The sequence below is a fragment of the Salmo salar genome, chromosome ssa19 (genome assembly GCF_905237065.1).
Source record: "Salmo salar chromosome ssa19, Ssal_v3.1, whole genome shotgun sequence".
In the NCBI taxonomy this organism is placed as follows: domain Eukaryota; kingdom Metazoa; phylum Chordata; class Actinopteri; order Salmoniformes; family Salmonidae; genus Salmo; species Salmo salar.
This window is the reverse complement of record NC_059460.1, coordinates 62,918,119-62,938,302: the sequence shown is the minus strand read 5'-3', so window position 1 is coordinate 62,938,302 and position 20,184 is coordinate 62,918,119. Positions and strand designations below refer to the sequence as shown.

The 20,184-nt window shown below is 42.4% G+C and overlaps 2 protein-coding genes across 2 annotated transcripts in view; one reads left to right on the top strand and one right to left on the bottom strand.

The window, feature by feature from the left end:
• Nucleotides 1-3,751, top strand: part of psmc5 (proteasome 26S subunit, ATPase 5) — a 28,989-nt gene extending 25,238 nt beyond the window's left edge. The window contains exon 12 of the mRNA XM_014158646.2: nt 3,546-3,751. Within this exon, the coding sequence (XP_014014121.1) occupies nt 3,546-3,599 (54 nt within the window). The 3' untranslated portion in view covers nt 3,600-3,751. The remainder of the gene's footprint in view (nt 1-3,545) is intronic.
• A 14,433-nt stretch (nt 3,752-18,184) lies between these two features.
• The window catches only part of mpp3b (MAGUK p55 scaffold protein 3b), a 31,059-nt gene continuing 29,059 nt past the window's right edge, over nt 18,185-20,184 (bottom strand). Inside the window, exons 18-19 of the mRNA XM_014158647.2 lie at nt 19,897-20,016; nt 18,185-19,474 (exon numbers count right to left, since the gene is read on the bottom strand). Of these exons, the coding sequence (XP_014014122.1) occupies nt 19,292-19,474; nt 19,897-20,016 (303 nt within the window). The 3' untranslated portion in view covers nt 18,185-19,291. The remainder of the gene's footprint in view (nt 19,475-19,896; nt 20,017-20,184) is intronic.

Here is a 20,184-nt window from a genome sequence, read left to right as displayed (position 1 = left end):
AGAGGATTCTGCACTTCCAACTTTGTGGCAGCAGTTTGGGCAAGGCCCTTTCCTGTTCCACCATCACAATACCCCCGTGCCCAAAGCGAGGTCCATACAGAAAAGGTTTGTCGATCGGTGTGGAAGAACTTGACTGGCCTGCACAGAGCCCTGACCTCAACTCCATCGAGCACCTTTGGGATAAATTGGAACGACAACTGCGAGCCAAGCCTAATTGCCCAACATCTGATCCCGACCTCACTAATGCACTTGTGGCTGAATCGAAGCAAGTCCCCGCATCAATTTTCCAACTACTAGTGGAAAGCCTTCCCAGAAGAGTGAAGGCTGCTTTTGCAGCAAAGGGGGACCCACCCCCTATTAATGCCCATTATTTCAGAATGAGATGTTCGGTGAGCAGGTGTCCACATCATTTTGGTTATGTAGTGTATGTACCGTGCATTCGGGAAAAGTATTCAGAACCCTTGACTTTTTCCTCATTTTGTTACGTTACAACCTTATTCTAAAATTAAATTGTTTTTTCATCTCATCAATCTACACACACTACCCCATAATGACAAAGCAAAAAAAGTTATTAAAAATAAAAAGCTGAAATATCACATTTACATACCGTTGAAGTCGGAAGTTTACATACATACACTTAGGTTGGAGTCATTAACTCATTTTTCAACCACTCCTCAAATTTCTTGTTAAAACCAGTTTTCACTTTGTCATTATCGGCTGTTGTGTGTAGATTGAGGAAAAATATTTAATTAATTTTAGAATAAGGCTGTAACGTAACAAAATGTGGAAAAAATAAAGGTCTGGGATACATTCCGAATATATATTACCAGTCAAAAGTTTTGACACCTACTCATTCAAGGATTTCCTTTTATTATTTTTACTATTTTCATTTTGTAGAGTAATAGTGAAGACAAAAACTATGAAATATCACATATGGAATCATGTAGTAACCAAAGAAGTGTTGAACAAATTAAAATATTTTATATTTGAGATTCTTCATAGTAGCATCCCTTTGCCTTGATGATAGCTTTGCAAACTCAACCAGCTTCATGAGGTAGTCACCTGGATTTTGTTTCAGTTAACAGGTGTGCCTTGTTAAAAGTTAGTTTGGGATTTGTTTTGTTCTTAATGCGTTTGAGCCAATCAGTTTTGTTGTGACAAGTTAGGGGTGGCATATTTGATAAAAGACCAAGTCCATATTATGGCAAGAACAGCTCAAATAAGCAAAGCGAAACAACAGTCTATTACTTTAAGACATGGTCAGTCAATACGGTACATTTAAAGAACTTTGAAAGTTTCTTCAACTGCAGTCGCATAAACCATCAAGCGCTATGATGAAACTGGCTCTCATGAGGACTGCCACAGGAATGGAAGACCCAGAGTTACCTCTGCTGCAGAGGATAAGTTCATTAGAGTTACCAGCCTCAGAAATTGCAGCTGAAATAAATGCTTCAGAGTTCAAGTAACAGACACATCTGTCGTGTCTTTGGCTATGCCGGATTAAGTGATATGACATGCTAACTTATAAAATGATTTCTCTGTAATTAATATTACCTGATTAAGCTAATCATGTAAATGTAATTAACTAGAAAGTCGGGGCACCACGGAAGAACGTTTATAGAGCCGTTATCTTCCGAATAAACTCTTAAAATACTTTGTAATATTTTTACATCGATAGCAGTCAATATTAACCCTTGTCTTATTTTCAGTCTCATAATGAAAGTTGTAAATTCTTGGCCATCTTCACGAACCCTGGCTAACAAGGTGAATCAGCAATACAAAATTGGGTTTATTTATTTACTAAATACCTAAACTAATCACACAGAATTACATATACACAGAATACAAATTATGTCATACAGAAAACGTCCTGGTGGACGGAACCTGTATCATGGCTGGTTACACAAAGGAAAGGGGGTTGGGCTTGAATGAAAGAGCGGGAAGATTTAGGAACAGAGAAACAGCAGCTAGGCTATCGTAAATACATTCTTATGCATTCTAAATTACCGCCCATTTGGAAAAGGAAAATGCAATAAATATTTACTCTGAGCTGCGCTTCGGTAGATTGGTCGTAGATGCTGGCCGGGTTGGCCAAAAGATCTTCCTGTCCTCGGAAGAATGTCTCTGGTGGTAAATTGGATACGTGGTGGTATCTTCGTCCGTCTGTTAGACTGGATCCGTCGTCCGTCCTTTCCTAGCCCCCGTCTACAGCGGCCGCTGCTAACTCAACGGCTAGGAAGTATCACTTCTGTAGTGAATAAGCTCAAAGTTCATACCATTCGCCACCAAAGCTCACGCCGAGAACAACGTAGTTATCTTTTCGTCAAAGGCTTATATAGTGGAGAGGGGGGGAAGGATGTGTTTCATCGTTTATAACCCCTCTTCACAGGGGTGGGCCACTGATCAAGCAGGGCACTTTCCTTATGAAAACCCAAATCTCTCATTTGGAAGCTAAAATTACATTTAATCTCCTAACAAACAATTTCAATATCAAACATTTCAATTGCATAACAATTCCATGTTACTCTGATAACTAGAGGGTGTATACTTTCTCAGGTACAGTTTGTCGTCCTGTCATCAGTCATAATGTCTCAGATGACAACCGAACCTTACATACATACTCATTACGTTCCAAAGCATATTTCCAACTGGTTTTATTACCAAAATATGGTTCCTTTCCCCATTTGTTTGATGTTCCCAGACTCTCTATATTTAACACCGGCTATTCAAGTCCTTCAGTAGGGTCAGAGAGGGGAAGGGAGAAAGGTATTTATGGGGGGGGGTCATAAACCTTACCCACAGGCCAACGTCATGACACATCTCAACGTCAACTGTTCAGATGAGACTGCGTGACTCAGGGCAAAATGGTCGAAATGCTGCAAAGAAACCACTACTAAAGGATACCTATAAGAAGAGTCTTGCTTTGCCCAAGAAACACGAGCAATTGACATTAGACAAGTGGAAATCTGTCCTTTTGTTCTGATGAGTCCAAATTTGAGATTTTTGGTTCCAACTGCTTTGTCTTTCTGAGAGGCGTTGTCGTGCCCTCTTCATGACTGTGTTGGGATGTTTGGACCATGGTATATCATTAGTATGTGGAAATGAGGAAGTTGAAGCTCTTGACCTGCTCCATTACAGCCCCGTCGACGTGAATGGGGGCGTGCTCAGCTCTCCGTTTCCTGTCTACGATCAGTTCCATTTGTCTTGCTGACGTTGAGGGAGAGGTTGTTGTCCTGGCACCACATTGCCTACCCTCAACACCTGGGGGAGTCCCAACAGGTCCCAGGGTTCTTAGCTTAGTGATGAGCTTGCAGGGCATTATGGTGTTGAACGCTGAGCTGTAGTCCATGAACAGCATTCTCATGTAGTGTTCCTTTTGTCCAAGTAGGAAAGGGAAGTGTGGAGTGCAATAGGGATTGTCTTTTGGATCTGTTGGGGGCAGTATGCGAATTGGAGTGTGTCTGTGGTGTCTGGGATGATGGTGTGAGAATGTCTCATGAGGTAAATGATCACTGGCTAATGACCCCTATCCTTTGTCTTTCCAGGTGATGCAGAAGGACAGCGAGAAGAACATGTCCATTAAGAAACTCTGGAAATAGAACTTGGGGATTTTTTTTGGACCCCAATGCAGATATTTACCCGCAAAGTCACATATGTATATTTTTCTTCTTTTGTTTAGGGTTGGTTTATAATTGTTACCTAGTTCATTCTAGTTCATTCTAAAATAAATTGTCTCCCCACTGAGAAAAAAGTCCCCCATTTATTTTATTCTGCTGTAGCCTGGTTCCAGATCTGTTGTGCTGTATACCTAACAAGACCGCAAGGGGTTGGCTAAACAGCACAAACTGATCTGGGACTAGGCTACCTCTCCTGAGTCTTGAATATAAAAAGTATTGTGTATTGTTTTCGTAAGTCAAGACCAGAGGGGTATACTACAAACAGGATCAACGAGTTGGCCAGCTGACTTTGATAAACAACCAGTAACGGTACGTGGGTGAAATAACTGAGGAAGCCAAGCCAGTAAAAAAGCCATATTATAACCTATATTCTGATAATTGCGTTGTTTGCTCTATAACCCATTCGTTCATACGCCACCGTGATATTCAAAAAGACAAGTCACACAGTGGCAGAATAGATTAAACTACACATATGTTTGTTTCCTCACAAAACCGGAGAGCAACACATGTTCGTTGAAGTCCACAAAGCAAATATTGCATTCAACAATTTATGACCTTCAACATGGTCAAGCAAGTTTATGTTTTCGACAGTTTACTAAATAAACTAATTTAGAAACACGGAGTTAACGCAAATCAGCACAAAGACAACAGGAGCTCTGCCTCTGCGGTTCCAACACCATTTTAAATGTAAACATCACATCAAGCCTATATATGCTTAGTTTAATAAACTGAAAAAATTAAGATATCAAAAACAATTTTAGTTCAATCAATGTTGCTAAATATTATGTGGCTGTCCGTGGTATGTTTGTGTAAGTTAAAAAAATATATAATCTATATAATATATATGCATGTGTTTTTCTGCACCAGATCAGCTCAATGCTGATTGGCTAATTATTACTTTTTTTTTTATCAAGAGAGGCCAAATGCTTGCTGTCATCAGTCAAATGCTACAGCGGCAACATGTTATACTCTTTTTGTCCAGACAGCATCCGATACAGTGAGGGGGGAAAAGTATTTGATCCCATGCTGATTTTGTACGTTTGCCCACCGACAAAGAAATGATCAGTCTATAATTTTAAAGGTAGGTTTATTTGAACAGTGAGAGACAGAATAACAACAAAAAAATCCAGAAAAACACATGTCAAAAATGTTATCAAATGATTTGCATTTTAATGAGGGAAATAAGTATTTGACCCCTCTGCAAAACATGACTTAGTACTTGGTGGCAAAACTCTTGTTGGCAATACCCTTGTTGGCAATAAGAGGTCAGACGTTTCTTGTAGTTGGCCACCAGGTTTGCACACATCTCAGGAGGGATTTTGTCCCACTCCTCTTTGCAGATCTTCTCCAAGTCATTTAGGTTTCGAGGCTGACGTTTGGCAACTCAAACCTTCAGCTCCCTCCACAGACTTTCTATGGGATTAAGGTCTGGAGACTGGCTAGGCCACTCCAGGACCTTAATGTGCTTCTTCTTGAGCCACTCCTTTGTTGCCTTGGCTGTGTGTTTTGGGTCATTGTCATGCTGGAATACCCATCCACGACCCATTTTCAATGCCCTGGCTGAGGGAAGGAGGTTCTCACCCAAGATTTGACGTTACATGGCCCCGTCCATCGTCCCTTTGATGCGGTGAAGTTGTCCTGTCCCCTTAGCAGAAAAACACCCCTAAAGCATAATGTTTCCACCTCCATGTTTGACAGTTGGGATGGTGTTCTTGGGGTCATAGGCAGCATTCCTCCTCCAAACACGGCGAGTTGAGTTGATGCCAAAGAGCTCCATTTTGGCCTCATCTGACCACATTTTACACTTTCACCCAGTTGTCCTCTGAATCATTCAGATATTCATTGGCAAACTTCAGACGGGCATGTGTATGTGCTTTCTTGAGCAGGGGAACCTTGCGGGCGCTGCAGGATTTCAGTCCTTCACGGCGTAGTGTGTTACCAATTGTTTTCTTGGTGACTATGGTCCCAGCTGCCTTGATCATTGACAAGATCCTCCCGTGTAGTTCTGGGCTGATTCCTCACCGTTCTCATGATCAATGCAACTCCACGAGGTGAGATCTTGCATGGAGCCCCAGGCCGAAGGATATTGACAGTTCTTTTGTGTTTCTTCCATTTGCGAATAATCGCACCAAATGTTGTCACCTTCTCACCAAGCTGCTTGGCGACGGTCTTGTAGCCCATTCCAGCCTTGTGTAGGTCTACAATCTTGTCCCTGACATCCTTGGAGAGCTCTTTGGTCTTGGCCATGGTGGAGAGTTTGGAATCTGATTGATTGATGGCTTCTGTGGACAGGTGTCTTTTATACAGGTAACAAACTGAGATTAGGAGCACTCCCTAAGAGTGTGCTCCTAATCTCAGCTCGTTATCTGTATAAAAGACACCTGGGAGCCAGAAATCTTTCTGATTGAGAGGGGGTCAAATACTTATTTCCCTCATTAAGATGCAAATCAATTTATAACATTTTTGACATGTTTTTCTGGATTTTTTTGTTATTCTGTCTCTCACTGTTCAAATAAACCTACCATTAAAATGATAGACTGATCATTTCTTTGTCAGTGGGCAAACATACAAAATCAGCAGGGGATCAAATACTTTTTCCCTCACTGTACATGGGCTACACATACTGAGACAGAGGCGGCGTCTCCCTCACTCAGATGATTTCTTCGGTGAGATTCAGCAACGTGCAAATTTAATTGCTGTGTACCTTTAAGGAAGTCCAAGTAAGCCCTGTTTATACCTGGTGCTAACGTGTCCAGATTTTGCCGGCATTTTTAGATGGGTATAGACTTCCTGACCACCTCCCAGGGGTATCAGATCAGGTCTTTGCCAATTAACCTCAGAATTGAGCTGCCTGTGTATGCACAGCCACCCTGAGAACCCAATTCTGATTTTCATAGCCACATTTTTTTCTTCTAACTTTTGACCCATATCAGATTTAAGCATTCACACTGATGTAGCCTCCAAAGTAACACAGATGCAATGCTCATTTCCTGTCACCGTTCCTTGAAATTTGGCATTATTTAAGCTAATGGCAGGTCATGTTAAAAAAAACACTTGAGAGCAAAAAAAAATTGTGTCCAGACTGAGGTCCCATATCCAATATCAGAATTAAGATCCACATATGGATGTGGTTATAATAAATCTGAACTCAAAAGACCATATTCCATGTGATGTTTTGCTGTTTACCCATTAGGTAAAAGCTCAGATGGGTAGCAGATTGGCAAAACATCTAATTTGGGAGACATTTTAATACCATGTGTAGACGTGGCAAACCTTGAACAGAAACCCTATTAAAACCATGCACCCTTTCTCCTGATCTGGTCTACCTTCCGATTGTGACCATATTTTGTCAGATGCTAACATATGGAATTGTTGTAAGATGGACATACCAAGTATAATTTAGCTTTTTGATTTGGAAGTGTAAGACTCCTTAAAGTATAAAAAATATTTTAAAAGATTTAAATAATTTTTGGCCTTACTACTATTAGCCCATACAAACGCATTTAATAACTTATTCACTACATGGAACAACATAGTCAACAATCTAAAGGAAGTTTGTTCTGAAGTGTATCCTATATTTGAGAGATAAGAAAGATCAGGAAAGTACACTGAACAAAAAATATGAACACAACATGTAAAGTGTTGGTCCCGTGTTTCAAATTTTCCATGCACACAAAAAGCTCTCAAATTTTGTGCGCAAATTTGTTTACATCACTCTTAGTGAGCATTTCTCCTTTGCCAAGATAATCCATCCACCTGACAGGTGTGGCATATCAAGAAGCTGATTAAACAGCATGATTATTACACAAGTGTACCATTTGCTTGGGACGCAATGCCACAGATGTCTCAAGTTTTGAGGGAGTGTGCAATTGGCATGCTGACTGCAGGAAATGTCCACCAGAGCTGTTGCTAGAGAATTGAATGTTAATTTCTCTACCATGAGCTGCCTCCAATGTCATTTTAGACAATCGCATGTAGCAAGGATCTGTACACAACCTGGAAGCTGAATGATGGTGCCGGAGAGAATGGCTGCCGTTTTACGGTCTCCTAACCGATGGTGCTATTGTGTTTTTTCTCATGTTATTTGTAACTTATTTGTACATAATGTTTATGCCACTGTCTCTTATGACTGAAAAGAGCTTCTGGAAATCAGGACAGCGATTACTCACCTCGTATTGAAAGATGATTTTTTTCTTTAATGAGTCAGATGACAGGGATTTACTCCAGACACCCGATAAGGCCCTCATCCCCGTCATTTGCAGGAGAAGGAGACGGAGATATCGAGGATGAAGGTCGGGTGCCTTGTAAGGATCCGGTGGCGAGTGGGTAATTTGACTTTACCATCAGTCCTATTAGCCAACGTACAATCATTGGATAATAAAATAGATGAACTACAAGCGTGTAAAAAAAAAAATTGTAATATCTTATGTTTCACCGAGTTGTGGCTGAACGATGACATGAATAACATACAGCTGGCGGGTTATACACTATCGGCAGGAAAGAGCAGTAGCCGCTGGTAAGACAAGGGGTGGCGGTCTATGTATATTTGTATGTATATTACAGCTGGTGAACTATCTAAGGAAGTCTCAAGGTTTTGCTCGCCTGAGGTAGAGTATCTCATGATAACCTGTAGACCACACTATTTACCAAGAGAGTTTTCATATATATTAGTTGCTGTCTATTTACCACCACAAACCAATGCTGGCACTAAAACTGCAGTGCTCCTATGGACTTTAATTCAGGAGAACTTTAAATCTGTTTTACCAACCAGAGGAAAAATAAACTCTTGACCACCTATACTCCACACACAGAGACTCATACAAAGCTCGCCCTCAATTTGGAAAATTTGACCATAATCGTATCCTCCTGATTCCTGTTAACAAGCGAAATTAAGGCAGAAAGCATCAGTGACTCGGTCAATAAAAAAAAGTGGTGAGGTGACGCAGATGCTAAGATACAGGACTGTTTTGCTGCACAGACTGGAATATGTTCCGGGATTCTTCTGATGGCATTCAAATCAAATGTATTTATATAGCCCTTCGTACATCAGCTGATATCTCAAAGTTCTCTACAGAAACCCAGCCTAAAACCCCAAACAGCAAGCAATGCATGTGAAAGAAGCACGGTGGCTAGGAAAAACTCCCTAGGAAAAACTCCCTAGAAAGGCCAAAACCTAGGAAGAAACCTAGAGAGGAACCAGGCTATGAGGGGTGGCCAGTCCTCTTCTGGCTGTGCCGGGTGGATATTTTAACAGAACATGGTCAAGATGTTAAAATGTGGAGTACATTGAGGAGTACATACCTCAACCAGAAGCCATGGACTACAGGCAACATCACCACTGAGCTAAAGGGTAGAGCTGCCGCTTTCAAGGAGCGGAGGTTTATAAGAAGTCCCGCTATGCCCTTCGACAAACCATCAAATAGGCCAAGCTTCAATACAGGACTAAGATTGAATCGTACTACACCGGCTAGAACACTTGTCAGATGTGGCAGGACTTGCAAACTACAAACGAAAGCACAATCACGAGCTGCCCAGTGACACGAGTTTGCTAGATGAGCTAAATTACTTCTATGCTCGCTTCGAGGCAAGTAACATTGAAACATGCAAGAGAGCATCAGCTGTTCTGGACGACTGTGTGATTGCGCAATCCATAGCCGATGAAAGACCTTTTAAACAGGTCAACAATCACAAGGTCACAGGGCCAGACAGATTACCCGGACGTGTACTCCGAGTATGCCATGACCAAATGCCAAATGTCTTCACTGACATTTTCAACCTCTCCCTGACTGTAATACCAACATGTTTCAAGCAGACAACCATAGTCCCTGTGCCCAAGAAACACTAAGGTAACCTGCCTAAATGACTACCGACGCGTAGCACTCACATCTGTAGCCATGAAATGCATTTGAAAGGCTGGTTATGGCCCATATCAACACCATTATCCCAGAAACCCTAGACCCACACCAATTTGCATACCGCTCCAACAGATCCACAGATTATGCAATCTTTATTGCACTCCACACTGCCCTTTCCCACCTGGACAAAAGGAACACCTATGTGAGAATGCTATTTATTAACTACAGCTCAGCGTTCAACACCATAGTGCCCTCAAAGCTCATCAATAAGCTAAGGACCCTGGGACAAAACACCTCTCTCTGCAACAGGATCCTGGTTTTCCTGCTGGGCAGCCCCCAGGTGGTAAGGGTCGGTAACGACACATCCGCCACGCTGATCCTCAACACGGGGGCCCCTCGGGTGCGTGCTCAGTCCCCTCCTGTACTCCCTGTTCACTCATGACTGCATGGCCAGGCACGACTCCAACACCACCAATAAGTTTGGTGATGACACAATAGTGGTAGGCCTGATCACCGACAACAATGAGAGAGCCTGTAGGGAGGAGGTCAGAGACTTGGCAGTGTGGTGCCAGGACAACAACCTCTCCCTCAACGTGATCAAGACACAGGAGATGATTGTGGACTACAGGCAAGGAGGGCCGAGCACGCCCCCATTCTCATGGACAGGGCTGTAGTGGAGCAGGTTGAGAGCTTCAGGTTCCTTGGCGTCCACATCACCAACAAACTATCATGGTCCATGCACACCAAGACAGTCGTGAAGAGTGCAGGACAAAACCTATTCAGAAGACTGAAAAGATTTGGCATGGGTCCACAGATCCTTAAAGTTTGACAGCTGCACCATCGAGAGCATCCTGACTGGTTGCAGCACTTCCTGGTATGGCAACTGCTCGCCATACAGAGGGTAGTGAGTACGGCCCGGTACATCACTGGGGCCAAGCTTCCTGCCATCCAGGACCTCTATACCAGGCGGTGTCAGAGGAAGGCCCTAAAAATTGTCAGACTCCAGTCACCCTAGTCATAGACTGTTCTCTCTGCTACCACACGGCATGCAGCACCAGAGAGCCAAGTCTAGGTCCAAAAGGCTTCTCAACAGCTTCTACCCCCAAGCCATAAGAGTCCTGATCAGCTAATCAAATGGCTACCCAGACTATTTGCATTGCCCCCCCTAACCCATCTTTTACACTGCTGCTTTTCTCTGTTTATTATCTATGCATAGTCACTTTAACTCTACATACATGTAGAGTTAACTGGTGCTAACCTCTGCACATTGACTCTGTACCGGTACCCCCTGTATATAGCCTCGCTGTTATTTTACTGCTGCTCTTTAATTATTTGTTACTTTTATTTCTTATGTTTTACTTATCTATTTTTTACTTAACACATTTTTTCTTAGCTGCATTGTTGGTTAAGGGCTTGTAAGTAAGCATTTCACTGTAAGCTCTACACCTGTTGTATTTGGCACATGTGACAAATTTGATTTGAAAATGTTCCAATTCTTCCATGCCCTGCATTCTCACCAGATGTGTCACCCATTGAGCGTGTTTGGGATGCTCTGGATCGACTTATACAACAGCGTGTTCCAGTTCACGCCAATATTCAGCAACTTCGCACAGCCACTGAAGAGGAGTTGGACAACATCTCCTTCGCATAGAGTTAATCAGGCTGTTGATTGTGGCCTGGGTTATGCTGCATAAGATCAAATGGTGGTCACACCAAATACTGACTGGTTTTCTGATCCATACCCCTACATTTTTTAAAGGTATCTGTGACCAACAGATGCATTTCTGTATTCCCAGTTGTGAAATCCATAGATTAGGGCTTAATGAATTTATTTCAATTGACTGATTTCCTGCTATGGACTGTAACTCAGTATAATCTTTTGTTGCAGGTTGCGTTTAATATTGTTCAGTATATGTATCCCCTTATTTTAGGCACTAAACTATCTCCATATACTTCCATTTGTTTTTTAAATGGTACTGGGGAATATCTTTAAGTATTTTGGTTAAGGTTGGAAAACAAAAGTCACATTGGGATTCGAACTGTCGACCTTGTGTATCACATACAGTATTCAACACCAATCAGCCTGTTACCAACCCTTAGTAAACTTTTGGCAAAAAATGTTTTGAGCAGATATAATGCTATTTTACTGTAAACAAATTGACAACAGACTTTCAGCACGCCTATATGGAAGGACATTTAACAATCACTGCACTTACACAAATTCAAGGGTTCAGGGCAGCACGGCTGGCCCTTAAATGTACACGGAGAGCTAACATTAATAATATGCATGTAAATCTCTCATGGCTCAAAGTGGAGGAGAAATGTCCGGGAACTGGCAGGTGCCTTGGTGGAAGAGTGGGGTAACATCTCACAGCAAGAACTGGCAAATCTGGTGCAGTCCATGAGGAGATGCACTGCAGTACTTAATGCAGCTGGTGGCCACACCAGATACTGTTACTTTTGACCCCCCGTTGTTCAGGGACACATTCCATTTCTGTTAGTCACATGTCTGTGGAACTTGTTCAGTTTATGTGTCAGTTGTTCAATCTTTTTTATAAATTTTTTTTGCTGAGTTTAGCGCACAGCTTGGACACCCATGCATATACGCCGCAAGTCATGCCACCAAAGGTCTCTTCACAATCCTCAAGAACAGAACATGGGAGACGCACACTGCTACATGGAACTCTATTACACATCAGGTAACTGATGCAAGCAGTAGAATCAGATTTATAAAACAGATAAACATACACCTTATGGAACAGCGGGGACTGAAGAGACACACACATACACATAAGGCATGCACTCAACACACACGTACATCTGAATTTTGTATTGTAGATATGTGAGAGTAGTGGCCTGAGGGAACACAATGTGTTGTGAAAAGTGCTATGGAATATGTCATGCAATATTTTAAATTATATATAACTGCTTTAATGTTGCTGGACTCCAGGAAGAATAACTACTGCCAAGGAGAGCCTTAATATAAATACAAATACCACCAGGGGCCGGCCAGACGTGTATAGTCATAACAGAAACGTCTGTGACCTTATCTGACCTTTTATGCTGCTTTTAGGACACGGTTCAATCCCAGTTTGAGGCATTACTTGTTGAGTAATATTAATGATAAACCTTTTTTACTACACTCTAGTAAAGAAGGCCAAGATATCTTACAATGTATTTACATATTTACAGACAGTGTGTGTGTGTGTGTGTGTGTGCGCATGCTTTTCTGCTTCATAAAAAGCTGAGGTCTGGAACTCCTTCCAGGTCATCTCTCTCTCTCCATTCCTTGGCCTTGGTTGCCTGATGACTCACCCTAAATTTTAATCGCTACATACATTCACTGTGGAGAACAAACGCCAGTTTGGCCGGAGCGATGTGGATGGTTTCCAGGGAATGGCCTTGGGACATAAAACATTATTTTGCAGGACAATAAACATACAGTTGTCGGAAGTTTACATACACTTAGGTTGGAGTCATTAAAACTCATGTTTCAGCCACTCCCCAAATTTCTTGTTAACAGAGTAGTTTTGGCAAGTCGGTTAGGACATCTACTTTGTGCATGACACAAGTAATTGTTTACAAACCGATTATTTCACTTATAATTCACTGTATCACAATTCCAGTGGGTCAGAAGTTTACATACACTAAGTTGACTGTGCCTTTAAACGACTTAGAAAATTCCAGAAAATGATGTCATGGCTTTAGAAGCCTCTGATAGGCAAATTTTCTTATTTTTTATTTCTCCTTTATTTAACCAGGTAAGCTAGTTGAGAACAAGTTCTCATTTACAACTGCGACCTGACCAAGATAAAGCAAAGCAGTGCGACACAAACAACAACACAGAGTTAAACATGGAATAAACAAGCGTACAGTCAATAACACAATAGAAAAAAAAAGAGTCTATATACAGTGTGTGCAAATGACGTGAGGAGGTAAGGCGATAGTAGCGAAGTAATTACAATTTAGCAAATTAACACTGGAGTGATAGATGAGCAGATGGTGATGTGCAAGGAGAAATACTGGTGTGCAAAAGAGCAGAAAAGTTTTTAAAAAACAATATGGGGATGAGTTAGGTAGATTGGGTGGGCTATTTACAGATGGGCTATGTACAGCTGCAGCAATCGGTTAGCTGCTCAGATAGCTGATGTTTAAAGTTAGTGAGCTAACAGATCGAGTCTCCTTCTAATTGACATCCTTTCAGTCAATTGGAGGTGTACCTGTGGATGTATTCCAATGGCTGCTTTCAAACTTTGCTTGACATCATGGGAAAATCAAAAGAAATCAGCCAAGACGTCAGAAAAATTATTGTAGACCTCCAAGTCTGGTTCATCCTTGGGAGCAATTTCCAAACGCCTGAAGGTACCACGTTCATCTGTACAAACAATAGTACGCAAGTATAAACACCATGGAACCACGCAGCCATCATACCGCTCACGAAGGAGACTCGTTCTGTCTCCTAGAGATGAACGTACTTTGGTGCGAAAAGTGCAAATCAATCCCAGAACAACAGCAAAGGACCTTGTGAAGATGCTGGAGGAAACAGATAAAGTATCTATATCCACAGTAAAACGAGTCCTATATCGACATAACCTGAAAGGCCGCTCAGCGAGGAAGAAGCCACTGCTCAAAAACCGCCATAAATAAGCCAGACTACGGTTTGCAGCTGCACATGGGGACAAAGATTGTACTTTTTGGAGAAATATCTTCTGGTCTAATGAAACAAAAATAGAACTGTTTGGCCATAATGACCATCGTTATGTTTGGAGGGAAAAGGGGGAGGCTTGCAAGCTGAAGAACACCATCCCAACCGTGAAGCACAGGGTGGCAGCATCATGTTCTGGGGGTGCTTTGCTGCAGGAGGGATTGGTGCACTTCGCAAAACAGATGGCATCATGAGGTAGGAAAATTATGTGTATATATTGAAGCAACATCTCAAGACATCAGTCAGGAAGTTAAAGCTTGGTTGCAAATGGGTCTTCCAAATGGACAATGACCCCAAGCATACTTCCAAAGTTGTGACAAAATGGCTTAAAGACAACAAAGTCAAGGTATTGGAGTGGCCATCACAAAGCCTTGACCTCAATCCTGTAGAACATTTTTGGGCAGAACTGAAAAAGCATGTGTGAGCAAGGAGGCCAACAAACCTGACTCAGTTACACCAGCTCTGTCAGGTGGAATGGGTCAAAATTCACCCAACTTATTGTGGGAAGCTTGTTGAAGGCTACCCAAAACGTTTGACCCAAGTTAAACTATTTTAAAGGCAATGCTACCAAATACTAATTGAGTGTATGTAAACTTCTGACCCACTGGGAATGTGATTAAATAAATATAAGCTGAAGTAAATCATTCTCGCTACTATTATTTTGACATTTCAAATTCTTAAAATAAAGTGGTGATCCTAACTGACCTAAGACAGGGAATTTTTACTAGGATTAAATGTCAAGAATTATGGAACTGAGTTTTAATGTATTTGGCTAAGGTGTATGTTAACCTCCGACTTCAACTGTAGGTGCCTGCCACTCCTGGGAACCCTGTACATATGTGAGGGCAGCTCCAGAAGACAAAACCTGCACACACAGAGGGTTGCAGGTTTGCCAACTTCCTTTTGGTCATTCATTTTAATCAGATAAATATCCAATGAACCAAACTGTTGCTTAACTGTGAATGTACTTTGTTGCACACAATCCTCAAATAAAACGTAGCATACATAAAATAAACAAATGTATTTACATTGGGTCTGATGTGTGAGAGAGGGAGGCATGTTTTTCAGGCGTAGATATCTCCAATCCTAAAATAAAGTGTAGCGTACATAAAATAAACAAGTAATTACAATGTTTTTACTTTGGGGATCGTGTGTGTGTGTGAGAGAGACAGAGAGAGTGTGTGCATGTTGTGTTTTATTTTTCCTTATCAACCACCCATCTCTGCTTTCAGTCTTGATAGGCCCAGTGCATGCACTTCTGGGTGAGGCTGTCAGGCAGTGGTGGAGTGCATGGCAGATCTGAAAGAGAGATACACAAAGTGACAGTAAGTAAACAGCTCAACATGTCTGTGCGTACATCTGTTGGTGTGAGTGAGTGATCGTATGTGTATGTAATATAATTCTGAATGACCTGTATCCATCTGGGAATCCTTGAAGGTTTCTCCCTTCATGGCCAGTGTGTTAGGAACTGGTGCAGCCGGTAAATTAAATACCACAGCAGAGGACTGCTGTGACTGCAGATCTGACAATTATCATACAACTAAACAGAGAATGAGTATAAGGCCTAGATTCAATCAGATCAAGCGTTAACCACCGACATCCGCATAGCTGATGTTTTGCCTGTGGTGTGACTGTGTTGGATCTGTCAAATCATTGTCACGAAGCCACACCCGTCCTACTCGCGCTACAAGTTCAGAGCGAGAAAGTGTAGGCTACACAGAAATAATGACTCAAACTCAAAATCATGAAATTAAATAATGAGGATTTCTATCAGCCTAATCAAAGTGTAGATTACATCTCACATTCCGGGGGTTTAGACTTGTAAACAGGGCTGCATTAGATTTCTGTTAATGCGACTTTAAGTATAATGCCAGGAGCCGCTTTTGGATTTGACAGCTCTAACACAGTTCCACCTCAGACCCCACCAAAACAACCGCTATGCTGATGTCGGCTAAAGCGGATGTGATTAAATAGAGGGAGCGTATGCATGTGTGTGTTAATTATCTGTATCACCTTTTGCGGCCAGTGTAGCAGGTGCAGGGGCAGACGACTGCAGCTGTGAAGGCTGTGGTTGAGCAAATAGGGGTGTCAGATCTAACATAGAAAGGCACAGTTTTCTTAAGTTAAAATAATTATACAACAAAACAGAGTGAGTGTGTGTGATAATTAACTGGACCACATCACACTGCTTCAGGTGTACAAGCCTCTGGAAGTTTCAGCGTGCCACTTCAACAACCACTCTCTCAATGTGAGCAAGACAAAGGAGCTGATCGTGGACTACAGAGGGTAATGCGAACGGCCCAGTACATCACTGGGGCCAAGCTTCCTGCCATCAAGGACCTCTATACTAGGTGTTCAGAGGAAGGTCCAAAAAAATTGTCAAAGACTCCAGTCACCCAAGTCATAGACTGTTCTCTCTGCTACCGCACGGCAAGCAGTACCGGAACTCCGGTATCGCTTGGCTCCTTAACATCTTCTACCCCCCGAGCCATAAGAATTCTGAACAATTAATCAAATGGCCCCCCAGACTATTTGCATCGACACCCTAGAAACTCCCTAGAAAGACAGGAACCTAGTAAGAAACCTAGAGAGGAGCCAGGCTCTGAGGGGTGGCCAGTCTACTTCTGGCTGTGCTGGTGGAGATTATAAAATAGTTCAGCCATTTACACCAGATTGTTCTTCAAGACATTTCAACATTCATAGATAACCAGCAGAGTCAAATAATAATCACAGTTGACTCTTCATAGCTAAGCATTTAGAAGTTGAGACAGCAGGTCTGGTAGAGAGAGACAGGATCAAACAGCAGGTCTGGGACAAGGTAGCACTTCCGGTGAGTCCTGAGCAGCCCAGGGTTCCATAGCCGCAGACAGAAACAGGATCAGCAGCACGACGAGGTGGACTGGGGACAGGGATAGCCAAGAGTCATCAGGCCAAGTAGTCCTGCCCTGAGGCATGGTCCTAGGGCTCAGGTCCTGCATCCTTTATTTCATTTGTGTAGACTAAGCCCTAGAGGTTTTGTAATTTAGCGTACTTGTCAATCCAGATCTGAATAATTGATATCCTTTTTCACACAGTTGTGCATGCTTCAGTGTTGCTTGCCTCGAAGCGAGCATAAAAAGGCATTTAGCCCGTCTGGTAGGCTCGCGTCACTGGGCAGCTCGCAGCTGGGTTTCGCTTTGTAGTCCGTAATAGTTTGCCCTGCTACATCAGACGAGCGTCAGAGCCGGTGTAGTAGGATTCATTCTTAGTCCTGTATTGACGCTTTGCCTGTGGGGACGATATCATTGATGCACTTATTGATGAAGCCCGAGACTGAGGTGGTATACTCCTCAATGCAAAGAAATATGCACCTCTTCCAGTTTACAGTGTTCCCTATGCGAAATCAGACTGACTAGCGCCACAAAACAAACCAGTGGCCAGAATTATACTACACCCGGTTTTGTTAAGAAACCCCATAGACAATGCATGGGAAATGGTTTAGGGGCCTACCTCCCTGCCAGCCTTGTCTTTGTTTTACGCTCACCTGTAAACTCCACTCACTGACTTGTCACTCTAAGCTCTGCCCACTGAGCTTTCATCAAACCAATAAATTTGATCTGCCAGTGCCCTGGGTGCGGAGTTGCCCTCAGAACATAACTGAATGAGTTAAACCCCTCTGGGCAGAATTCCAGGCTCTTTCTCAATTATTCTTTCCTCAATTTCTTGTCCTCTCCTGGCACCATTGAATAAATATCATTCAAATCATTTGTATAGAGAGGGACCAGGAAATCTGGTCACGGTGCGGACACAGTGGACGCATAAAAGACACATTTTAATACCACGGGGAGACGCAGTAAACTGTGATCAGATCCATCTTTATCAAATCACAAAAACCACATGATGGTGCCAGGTGTAACCAGGGCTAGAAGGACAATGAAGAGTGTGGCCAAATCAACAGGGTCACCTTGTATCTTTAAGGAAGAGATTTTATTGAATTACTTCATCACAAGCACACAGTCCTCAGTGTTATTTTGCATTCAATGAGTAATCATCATTGATCATTCATAATGAAATCATATCTCCATCTTGCCCACATCTGTTATGTATCATCGAAACCACTATTTGTACTGCATTCTGTTTGATGTTCAGTACTTACTAGACTAATCTACTGTACACATTCTAGATTATTATAGAATGCATGGCTCTGATAAATAGTATACATTTTCAAGACCATTATTCTCACATGCAAGTATTATATGCATTTTCATGGTTGTTGTCACATTGCCACTTCGGATTATTATGCTCTACTATAGATCAAGGTGGCGTAGGTTCTACTCACAATACAGGTAAATGCTCAATAGGAGTGTGTGGACGCATTGAGTTATTGAGCTTAGTTTGGCAGATTTCTGGGGAGTCTCTGAGGCTACAATCTGTTAGCCTTCCATTTGGGACTTACATTATATTAGCCTCCTGATCAACAACATTTGATTACTATGCTTTAGTTCAGCCAGTATCCACAATTCCCCATTGCACATAGCCTCCATTAAAAATGAAGTAAACAGGACAAGCTCATACAATGAGGATGAATGAATAATACAAATGTTTAAACTGTCAACAATTCAGCAATGCAAAATAGACTTGATCTTGAGGTGACAACAGCCAATACTTCTGATCCAACATGTAACGGCAACGACAGTCTCTTAAGAGTCTGTCAAGAGCCAGGCAAACCAAACTGCTCCAAATGATTCCACTGTAGTCACCACCGATAGCCGTTGTCCTAGTGGAAAGGTCCCATTCCCAAGTTCCCTCTTCGTTCTCCACTCATCTCAATGTCAGTTTGCCACCACCAACACCATCACTCTGGCAGTGGTAGTCTCTCGTGACTGTTAGCATAAGCACATCTGAGATTTGGTTCTGGCTTGTGAGATTATGGTAGTGGTTGAACACAATGGCAGTAAAACACTTAAAAGTTCAAATCCATTTCCCATTATCTCAATGTCACCCGCTAGTTTCTAATGGCATGGTTTTAATTGTGTTATATGCAAGAGCCCCTCTGTAGCACCAGGGAGTGTATGCTAGGTGGTTCGGACCCAGCAAATAGGCACCCAGTGAACCTCCGTCTCAACCCTCTGCAAGATATCCCGGAGTTCTACACAGGCACTGGCCAAGTCCTCCTTCACTAGTACCCGGTCCACCAGGTGGCCGTAGCGCTCGTCCATCAGCACGGCCGACTGCCTCATTTCCTGAAGGTCCTCCTCCTAACCATGGGGCAGAGAGAGTGGAGAGAGAGATTCAGGACTATCAGATGTTTTAAAAGCATTGGTTTTACTGTAGCTACATACCTATGTATTATCAATAGGATGTGACTGCTATCCATACGAGGTTTGGTGTGTCCATAGGGTGAGTTTGACTTAAAGGTGTGGGTTGTCTATAGCATTGGTGTATTGATAGGGTGAATGTGTTTGTTTTTAAATGGATATTATGTAGTGTGTCTGGGGAAAAGGTTATGCCTATGTGTGTGGCTATGTATGTGGTTTTTCCTGGTTATGCAACCTGATCAAGAAAAAACTCCTGTGTGTGTGTGTGTGTGTGTGTGTGTGTGTGTGTGTGTGTGTGTGTGTGTGTGTGTGTGTGTGTGTGTGTGTGTGTGTGTGTGTGTGTGTGTGTGTGTGTGACTCACAGTGATGCCTACACTGAGTGACGAAGAGGAGCCGTGACGTTTGCAGTGACTCTCATGGATACGAGGCTTCACAAATATGACATAAGGCTTAAACTCAGCTGTCCATAGGATCTTCAGTGCCTGATGGAGAACAGAACACCTTACTCATCATGATCGTCATCCTGGACGGCACAATATACATGGCTCGGGTTAACCTCAAATGGTTTACACAGAAATAGCAGAAGACACATGCATGTTATGCCATAGTCACAAACTTTAGTTACATAACGTATAAACACCGCAAGTAAT